Genomic DNA, 10,274 nt, shown 5'->3' with positions numbered 1-10,274 from the left:
ATCTTTACACCTGAAGTTAACAAACTGTTTTGCTAAGGGAGCATCACAATCAAATCCAGTGACTACCCACATGTACTTTCCATCCCAATCCCAGGAGTTTGGAGACTGGGCTCCGGATGAGTAATGGCGGCCGAAGCTCCCACAATGTCCCGCGCTGGGGATACCGCTCTACCGCCGCACGGTCGGGCGGCCCAGGACCGCGCATGTCCGGGGCAGAGTGGAAGCTGCGCATGTGCATACAATGACGTTTTCCATTGGCCAACCGCTCAGCTCAGCATAGGGTCAAAGGGTATCCCGGGTCCAAGAAGGCTTCCGGTGACTCATGTCTTCATGCTGGAGATTGATCAATGGGAAGAGTTGGAGGACCGGAAGGACTCTGGTCCTCCAGCCAATCAGTGCGCGGGCTTTGTGTGAACGAAGATTGTGCTTCACACAGACTAAAACTTCCTCCTGTGTCCAACATCTGTGAGTAAAACACTTTCTTTTCTCTCCCTTTCCATTTCTTTTCTGATTCTGGGGGGAAATTGTTGACTTGCAGGAACTGAAGGGAAAGGAAGTGAATCCAGGGAGGGTACAGACTCTGGAAAGGTTGGCCCAGGTCTCTCTCTCGCACTCTCTTAAAGACGTTGACACTAAAAGACTGTTAAGGAGGGAAAAATGAGAGTATGAGGGAATGCTGGCCAGAAATATAAAAACAACGCACGAGTTTTTTTTAATAAATATTTTAAAAAGAGTTCACAAAGTGAGCGTTATCCCTATGGAAAGTGAGTCTGGGGAATTGATAATGGAAAACAAGGAGATGGCAGATGAATTGAACAGGTATTTTGCATCAGTTTTCACTATAGAGGATACAAGTAACATTCCTGGAGCAGCTACAAACCAGTAAATGGAGAAGGAAGTCAGGACAATTACAAGTGTTACTGAGTAAATTGTTGGAGCTGCAGGCTGACAAGAGCCCGGGTCCTGATGGACTTCATCCTCGGGTCTTAAAAGAAGTGTCTAGTGAGGTAGTTTTTGCATTGGTTTTAATTTTCCTAAACTCCCTAGATTCAGGGAAGGTCCTATTAGATTGGAAGATAGGTAATGTAGCTCCATTATTCAAAAAGGGAGGGAGACAGAGAGTGGGAAACTACAGGCCATTTAGCTTAACATATGTTGTAATGAAAATGTTAGAAGTTATTATTAAAGAAGTCATAGCAGGGCACTTGGATAAGCTCAAGGTCAGGCAGAGCCAACATGGTTTTGTGAAAAGAAATCATGTTTAACCAACTTACTGGAGTTCTTTGAGGAAGTAACATGTGCTGTGGATACAGGGGAACCAGTGGATAGACTATACCTGGATTTCCAGAGGGCATTTGATAAAGTGCTACATCAAAGTTTATTGCAGAACATAAAAGCCAACGGTATAGGGGGTAACAAATTGGCATCAATAGAAGATTGGCTGGCTAACAGGAAGCAGAGAGTTGGCACAGGAGGAGTCCATTCGGCAACTCAAGGCCACGCCGACTCTGTAGAGCAATCCAGTTACCCCCATGCCCCCTATATATCCTCGTTTCCCTGCAAGTTTATTTCCTTCAAGTGATCATCCAATTTCATTTTGAAATCATTGACCATCTCCAGTTCCACCACCCTCGTAGGCTGCGGGTTCCAGGTCAACATCACTCGCTGCCAAAATGAAATTCTCCCTCACAGCCCCATGTATCTTTAATCATGTAATAGAGCACTGTGTATTACACACATTTTTAGCGCAGTACTGTTGGGTGTATATTAGGTACAGCAGGGTGAGAATGGAGGGGAAAGTGTATGGGACAGAGATTTACAGCTTTGGGGGAATGAGAAGGGAAAGAATGTTCCATAGAAACTAGAATTGTCTGTTCTGAATTTCTATCCTGTATTGACAGCCATGACTTTTGCAAACTCCTTTTACAGGATATTAGAAGGGGAGAATTTACAGACAAAAATCTCAAACCAAACATCACGTTCAGACCTGATGGAGTTATTTGATTCATGGTACCTGAATATCACCAGCCTTTGAATCTAGAAGGAGAAATGCTTGTCTGTTCTATCTGTTTGAAGAGATTTTAAACATATGCGTGAACATAAAAGTTTCGAGACACACACACCCGAGAGTGTTCCAGTGCACTGACCGTGGAAAGAGCTTTAACCAGTTACACAACCTGAAAAAACATCACACCACTCACAACCGGGAGAGACTGTAGACGTGTTCTGTGTGTGGATGAGGCTTCAACTGATCATCGAACCTAGAGTGACACAAGGCTAACCGAACCATGGAGAAACCTTGGAAATGTGGGGACTGTGGGACGGGATTCAAATCCCCATCTGAGCTGGAGATTCATCGACGCAGTCACAGCGGGGAGAGGCCGTTCACTTGCTCCATGTGTGGGAAAGGATTCACTCATTCATCCTCGCTACTGACACACCAGCGAGTTCACACTGGGGAGAGGCCGTTCACCTGCTCTCTGTGTGGGAAGGGATTCAGTAGTTCATCCCACATGATGACACACCAGCGTGTTCATACGGGGGAGAGGCCATTCTCCTGCTTCGAGTGTGGGAAGGGATTCAGTGATTCATCCAACCTGCTGATGCACCAGCGAATTCACACCAGAGAAAGGCGGTTCACCTGCTCTGATTGTGGGAAGGGTTTCACTCAGTTATCCCACCTGCAGTCACACCAGCGAGTTCATTCTGGAGAGAAACCATTTACATGCTCTCAGTGTGGGAAAGGATTCAGTAATTCATCCAACCTGCTGAGACACCAGCGAGTTCACACTGGGGAGAGGCCGTTCATCTGCTCCGAGTGCGGGAAAGGATTCAGCAATTCAACCCAGCTGCAGACACATCAGCGAGTTCACACTGGGGAGAGGCCATTCAGCTGCTCCAAGTGTGGGAAGGGATTCAGTAATTCATCTGACCTGCAGAAACACAAGCGAGTTCACAGTGGGGAGAGGCCATTCATCTGCTCTGTGTGCGGGAAGGGATTCATTGTTTCATCCACTTTGCTGGCCCACCAGCGAATTCACACCGGGGAGAGGCCTTTTACCTGCTTCGAGTGTGGGAAGGGATTCAGTAATTCATCCAGCCTGCTGACACACCAGCGAGTTCACATCGGGGAGAGACAGTTCATCTGTTCTGAGTGTGGGAAGGGATTCACTGATTCATCCACCCTGGTGAGGCACCAGCGAGTTCACACCTGGAAGAGGCCAGCACCTGCTCTGAGTGAGGGAAGGGATTCACTCAGTCATCCCACTAGTGAGTTCACAAGTGATTTACAGGGGGTGGATTCTGCTGCTATTGCCGCTGTTAATCACATCCAGGACTGAACCATGTTCAATCTGACAGTTGGTGAAGTGGGAGGGTCGGAGGGTTTCTTTGTGCTGGACTGGCCGGTCTCACGACTTTGCTTCCAGTGGCTGATGTATTTTGAGCTTTGTTAACAGAATGTAGTTTCAAATTTTGTCTGGATCACCGAAGCAAAGGGTGAATGTAACCTCAACGTCATGCTCCTGCCTATCATTGATAGCCTTTCACCCCCTTGTTAATCAAGAATCTATCTAGCTGTGCCTTAAAAATATTGAAAGACTCTGCTTCCACCACCTTTCGAGGAAGAGAGTTCCAAAGACTCTCGACTCTCTGAGAGAAAACATTTCTCCTCATCTCTGTCTTAATTGAGCGACCCCTTATTTTTAAACTGTGATCACTAGTACTAGATTCTCCCACAAGAGGAAACATCCTCTCAACATCCACTCTGTTGAGACCCCTCAGGATCTTCAAGGTTTCAAGTATGTGGCCTCTTACTCTTCTAAATTCCACTGGACATAAGCCCAGCTTGTCCAGCCTTCACCCATAAGACAACCCGCCCATTCCTGGTATCAGCCGAGTAAACTTTCTCTGAACTTTTTCTAAGGCATTTACATCTTACTTTAAATAAGGAGCCCAGTACTGTACACTGTACTCCAGATGTAGTCACACCAATGCCTTGTACAAGTTAAAGCATAACCTCACTAATTTGGTATTCAATTCCCCTCGCAAGAAATAATAACATTCTATTAGCTTTCCTAATTACCTGTTGTACCTGTAGACTAACCTTTTATGATTCATGCACTAGGACACCCAGATCCCTCTAAATCTCAGAGCACTGCTAAGCTCTCATCATTTAGATAAAAAGCTTTTTTATCCTTCCTGCCAAAATGAACGATTCCACATTGCCCACATCAGACTCTTGTTGAATTTATCTGGGTGTTTCTCACAGAAAGCAGTTACAAAATCGATTGTGTCGTTTGCAGCTAATTGTTATTGAGGAGAAAAGAAGTTGAAAGATCTGCCTAGCTTGGAGCTAGAGGAGGAAAACTACGGTGACCCTCCCGGTGAAAGTCTTCCGGGCGTACGAAATTGGAGCAGAAGTCAGCCACCCGGCTCCTTGAGCCTGCTTCGCCTTTCAATATGGTCATGGCTGATCTGTTTGTATTTCAAGCTCCACATTCCCGTGGTGTAGCAGAAAGCAGTCAACTTGAACATTTAGCTTGGAAAGAGCAGTGAAGAAGCTATGGGCGCAGGCTGGGAAAAGCAGTCAGACTGTCCAAAGTCAGGGCCAGAGTGCAGTGAGGCTCAAGCTTGAGCAGAGGAACCCACAGTCGTGAGGACTTAAAGAAAGGTTGGAGGTCAATTATCCAAAAGCTCATGGAAAGATGCCGAGGGATCCTTGGATGTCAAAGAGTAGCTGGAACACTGAGGAGAAATCAAAGTGAATTCCAGAGGGCTGTGGCATATTTTTAGGTTCATCCCAGGAAAGGTAAATGAACCTTCAGGATCTCATAGGGAACTCTTGGGTGGAACTGAAATGTAAAATGGACAATATAGGGTTAGTTTGATCGTGCTTAGTTTCTTTTTTTTAATCTACATTAAAGTTTGTGTCAGGCGTGGAATCTTATGGTGTAGTTCTTTCAGTTCATTTCTGGATTCCGATTTCTCTTGAAACATTGACAGTCCCTATCAGGATCCTTACGGGGAGTGCACATTTCCACTGGAATGATCCACAAAAGCTGATGAAGGACATTTACTTTATCCTGGACAGTAAATAGTGTTTTTCTACCACTACTGGTAGATCTAAAATAAGTACATTTGTCTCTGTTCCATTGAGTCTATAGCACAGGGCCAGGCCAGTTGGTGCAATTGGTCGATGTCAGTATTTATGCTCCACATGAGCCTCCACCCACCCCTCTTCATCTCCCCCCATCCCTCCCTCATGTATGTATCCAGCTTCCCCTTAAATGTATTCATGCTATTCACCTCAACCACTCGCTGTGGTAGCGAGTCCGACATTCTCACCACTCACTGGGTAAAGAGGTTTCTTATCAAATCCCTATTGGATTATTGAACCCCTTCATAATCTTAAAGACTTCCATCAGGACACCCTTCAGTCTTTCCTTTTCTAGAGAAAAGCAGCCCCAGCCTTTCCTGAGGATTAAATGCTCTCAGTTCTGATATTATTCTTGTGAATCTTTGTTGCCTCTTCTCCAGTGCCGCTATTTCCTTTTTGTAAATGAGGATCACAGATGTTGGCAGTACTCCCAGTGTAGTCTAGCCATGGTTCGAAACAAGTTGAATATAACCTCCCTGCTTTTCAATTTTATCCCTCTCGACTGGAACCCTATATCTGGGCCCCACACTTTAGGAAAGATGTGAAGTTCTTTGAGGGGGTGCAGAGGAGATTTACGAGAATGACACCAGGGATGAAGGGACTTGGAGGCAGATTCAGTCATGGTTTTCAGCAGTGAATTGGATCACAGAGTGTCACAGCACAGAAGGAGGCCATTCGGCCCATTGTGCCTGTGCTGGCTCTTTGACAGAGCCACTCAATTAGCCACACTATCCTGCCCTTTCCCCATGAGCCCTGCAAACTAGTCCCCTTCCAGGATTTATCCAATTTCCTTTGTTGAATCTGCTTCCACCAGCCTTTCAGGCAGTGCATTCCAGATCACAACACCTCACTGTGCAAATATTTAGCTTCCTCATTTCCCCTGTGGCTTTTATGTCCATCACCTTCAATCCGTGTCCTCTGGTCAATGGAAACAGTTTCTCTTTGTTTACTTGATGTAAACCATTCATGCTATTGTCGTGAGGAACTGATTTTTGGACAATTTGAAGAACATTGAATTTTGGACATTCTCCCTCCTGAGTTATTTTTTAAAATCTGCCATATTAATTCAGGGCTGAGAAAGTGCCATTCTTCAATAAACCACGGGTGAATTGAGATGTTCAGCAGGAACATCTGGAGAGGGAAGAGATACTTTGTATATCTAAATTAACAAAGAACCACTGTTGCCAGGCTAAAGACTCTTGCTGATTGGTTAAAAACCCCTGGCCTAAGAGAAGTATTCTTTGAACATCTTAGTCCTTTAGAACCCTCAGTCTGAGTGTGTGTGTGTGCCCTAGAATCAGGCTGCAAAAAATACTCTGTCTTTCCCTCTCTTTGCCCCAACTTTGTCTTAAACTTGCCTCAAAAATGTCCCATCAGGATAATTTGTCTCAACAAAAACAAAAATAGCTGGAAAAACTCAGCAGGTCTGACAGCATCTGCGGAGAGGGATACAGTTGACGTTTCGAGTCCGAATGACCCTTCATCAGAACTAAGAAATATGGAAATGAGATGAAATATAAGTTGGTAGAGAGGGGTGGGACAGGTAGAGCTCGATAGGGGGCCAGTGATAGGTGGAGGCCAAGGAGAGACTGCCAAAGATGTCATAGACAGAAGGACAAAGGGGTGTTGATGGTGGTGATATTATCTAAAGGATGTATAAATGGGGACATTAAGGGTAGCAAGCAGGACAAGCTAGTGGCAGATTGCCCTAGTGGGGATCAAGTGGGGGGAAGGGATCGAATTGGGCTAAAAGGCTGGAATGAAACAATGGATCCCCATTGATTGAAACACTAATTCATTCGGGTATCCTCCTCCTGCTTTTCCCCAATTTTCCTCCCCTGAAGGTGCTGACTCTCGGGTTCAGTTTCACACTTACCTATTACCCTCTCCAATATGTCACCCAGGAGTCTAAATCTTTACACCTGAAGTTAACAAACTGTTTTGCTAAAGGAGCGTCACAATCAAATCCAGTGACTACCCACATGTACTTTCTGTCAGGGTGGGTTCACTGCGCTCCCCACCCCTACTTTCCATCCCAGTCCTAGGAGTTTGGAAACTGGGATCCGGATGAGTAATGGCAGCCCGAGCTCCCACAATCCCCCGCTCTGGGGAAACCGCTTTATTCGCCGCGGACTGGGACTGCGCATGTCCGAGGGAGTAGAGAAGCTGCGCGTGGGCAGAGAATGGCGTTTCCCATTGGCTAACCGCACAACAAAGGGTCTCCCGCGCCAACGAAGGCTTCCGCTGCCCCATTGACTTCAGGTGGAAGATTGGCCAATGGGGTCACTTGGAGGACCGGATTCACTCCAGCCAATCAGAGCGCAGGCTTTGTGTGAATGTAGATTGAGCTTCACACAGACTAAAACTTCCTCCTGCGTCCAACATCTGTGAGTTTCTTTTCTCCCCCTTTCCATTTCTTTTCTCATTTTGGGGGGAAATTGTTGCAGGAACTGAAGGGAAAGGAAGTGAATCCAGGGAGGGTGCAGACTCTGGAAAGGTTGGCCCAGGTCTCTCTCTCTCTCTTTCTTAAAGACATTGACATCCTTTGCTCCCTCAGCTTGACACATTTATTTGTCTGGCTAAAAGGATGGTGTCTTTCCTAATGTTCACAATTAAAGGGGTGGTTTCCCCAGGAGATGGCTATCATTTCAGGGGACAGTGAATTAATATTGGACAAAGATATATCTAGTATTGGTATATGATACATATTAGCTATATTATCAATGGTTTTGTAATAATGTGTTTATTATTATTTCTAGTTTTGTTATATAGCACTGTAACTATGTTATATATTGCCAGTCATAGAGTCATTGTGACACAGAAGGAGTCAATTTAGCAGCTCCAGTAGGTGCCGCCTCTCTGTCGAGCAATCCAGTCAGTCCCATTCCCTCTCTACATCCGCATTCCCCTGCAAGTTTATTCCCTTCAATTTCATTCTGAGATCAATGACTCTCTCTGCTTCCACCACCCTTACGGGCAGTGAGTTCCAGGGCATCATCACTAGCTGTCAAAATAGATTTTTCCCTCACAGCTCCATGTATCTCTAATCATGTAATGGAGTACTGTGTATTACATACATTTTAATGCAGTACTATTGGGTGCATATTAGATACTGCAGAGTGAGAATTGAGAGGGAGTGTGTGGGGTGGAGATGTACAGTTTTTGCAGAACGAGTGCACCATAGAAACTAGAATTATCTGTTCTGAATTTCTATCCTGTACTGGCAGTGTTGAATTTTGTAATCTCCTTTTACAGGATATCAGAAGGGAAGGATTTGCAGACAGAAATCTCAAATTAAACATCGCATCAAGATCTGACGCAGTGATTCGATTCATAGGACCTGACTATCACTGGCCTTGAACCTGGAAGGAGAAATGTATGTCTTTTCTGTTTGCTTCAAGAGATTTTAAATATCAGTGTGACTGGAAAAGTAGCGACACACACGCCCGAGTGAGATTGTTTCCAGTGCACTGACTGTGAAAAGAGCTTTAACCAGTTACACAGCCTGAAAAAATACCACACCATTGACAGTGCGAAGAGACCGTGCATGTGTACTTCTGTGTGAGGACGAGGCTTCAACTGATCACTGAACCTGGAGAGACCCACGGACACCTGCATCATGGAGAAACCATGGAAACGTGAGGACTGTGGGAAGGGATTCAAATACCCTTCTCACCTGGAAATTCATTGGCGCAGTCGCAGTGGGGAGAGGCCATTCATCTGCTCTGTTTGTGGGAAGGGATTCAGTCAGTTATCGTCCTTGGAGTCACACCAGTGACTTCACACCAGGGAGAGGCCTTTCATGTGCTTTGTGTGTGGGAAGGGATTCACTGATTCATCGAACCTGCAACACACAAGCAATTTCATACCAGGGAGAGGCCGTTCACCTGCTCTGAGTGTGGCAAGGACTTCAGTCAGTTATCCCACCTGCAGGGACACCAGCGAGTTCACACTGGGGAGACACTATTCACCTGCTCCGAGTGTGGGAAAGGATTCACTCAGTCATCCCACCTGCAGTTCACACCGGGGAGAGGCCGTTCACCTGCTCTGAGTGTGGGAAGGGATTCACTCAGTCATCCCACCTGCAGCAACACCAAGTTCACAAGTGATTACAGGGTTGGATTTTGATGTTATTCCTGCTGTTAATCACATCCAGTACTGAACCATGTTCATTCTGACTATTGGTGAAGTGGGAGGGTCGGAGGTTTTCTTTCTGCTGGACTGGCTTTGCTTCCAGTGGCTGATGCTCTTTGAGCCTGGGAGTGCACATTTCCACGGAAATGATCCACAAAGCTTTTGAAAATAGATGAAAATAGATTTGTTTTATTCTGGATAAGTAGTTTTTCCTTACCAATACAGGTAGATCTAAAATAAATACAGAGTGTGCAGAAAAAACTCAGCAGGTCTGGCAGCATCTTTGGAGAGAGAAACAGAGCTAACGTTTCAAGTCCAATATGACTCTTCCTCAGAACTTCAGAGAGGGAGAAATGTGATGGGTTTGATGGTGTGGTGAAAAGGGGGAGGGTCAGGTAGAACAAAAGGGAAAGTCAGGGATTGGTTAGAGAGCAGACAAGATTAAATAACAAAAAAATCATGGAACAAATGGCAAAGGGCGGGGGGGTGGTAATGGTTGTAGTAAAGAAACAAAGCATTGGTCCAGAGTAATTGTTAATGGCAGAATAAAGGACAGCTCTGTCTGAAAGCAAAAACATGAAAACAAGATGCAGCCTGGCACTTGGCAAAAACAAAAAAATCAAAACAGAAAACAGAGTTGACAGTCTGAAGTTGTTGAACTTGATGTTGATTCCAGAAGGCTGTAAAGTGCCTCATCGGAGGATGAGGTGCTGTTCGTCCAGCTTGTGTTGGGCTTCTCGGGAACATTATAGCAGGCTGAGGACAGAAATGTGAGCACGAGAGCAAGGTGGTGAATTATAATGGCAGCAACTGGAAGGTCAGGGTCATGCTTGTGGACTGAGCGGAGGTGTTCCACAAAGAGGGCAGCAAACGGGACAGATGAATTAAAGAGAAACCATTTGGGTCCAGAACATTGTGCACATCCTTTTACTCTGGTTATCTTTGATAATCAAGTAATTTTCTGTTTTTTTTAACTATGTTC

The 10,274-nt window shown here is 45.4% G+C and overlaps 1 protein-coding gene across 3 annotated transcripts; it reads left to right on the top strand.

Moving 5' to 3' along the window:
• Positions 1 to 380: 380 nt before the first annotated feature.
• On the top strand, positions 381 to 9,154 carry LOC121273741 (zinc finger protein 239-like). 3 transcript variants are annotated; one of them, XR_005942070.1, is made up of 2 exons: positions 381 to 465; positions 8,414 to 8,480. XR_005942070.1 is itself a non-coding variant. In XM_041180899.1 (2 exons), exons 1-2 carry the CDS (start codon positions 2,289 to 2,291, stop codon positions 8,473 to 8,475), a joined length of 1,044 nt encoding a protein of 347 aa, XP_041036833.1. In that variant the 5' UTR covers positions 2,022 to 2,288; the 3' UTR covers positions 8,476 to 9,154. The 3 variants fall into 3 exon arrangements, 2 of the variants coding, with proteins under 2 accessions (XP_041036833.1, XP_041036834.1); XM_041180899.1 differs by lacking the exon at positions 381 to 465 and adding an exon at positions 2,022 to 3,270 and having other exon boundaries at positions 8,414 to 9,154; XM_041180900.1 differs by lacking the exons at positions 381 to 465; positions 8,414 to 8,480 and adding exons at positions 2,022 to 3,270; positions 4,305 to 4,937.
• The last annotated feature ends 1,120 nt before the right edge of the window (positions 9,155 to 10,274 follow it).

Source organism: Carcharodon carcharias (assembly GCF_017639515.1).
Source record: "Carcharodon carcharias isolate sCarCar2 chromosome 27 unlocalized genomic scaffold, sCarCar2.pri SUPER_27_unloc_1, whole genome shotgun sequence".
Lineage (NCBI taxonomy): Eukaryota > Metazoa > Chordata > Chondrichthyes > Lamniformes > Lamnidae > Carcharodon > Carcharodon carcharias.
The sequence above is the reverse complement of the archived record's forward strand: the minus strand, read 5'-3'. Positions and strand labels throughout refer to the sequence as shown.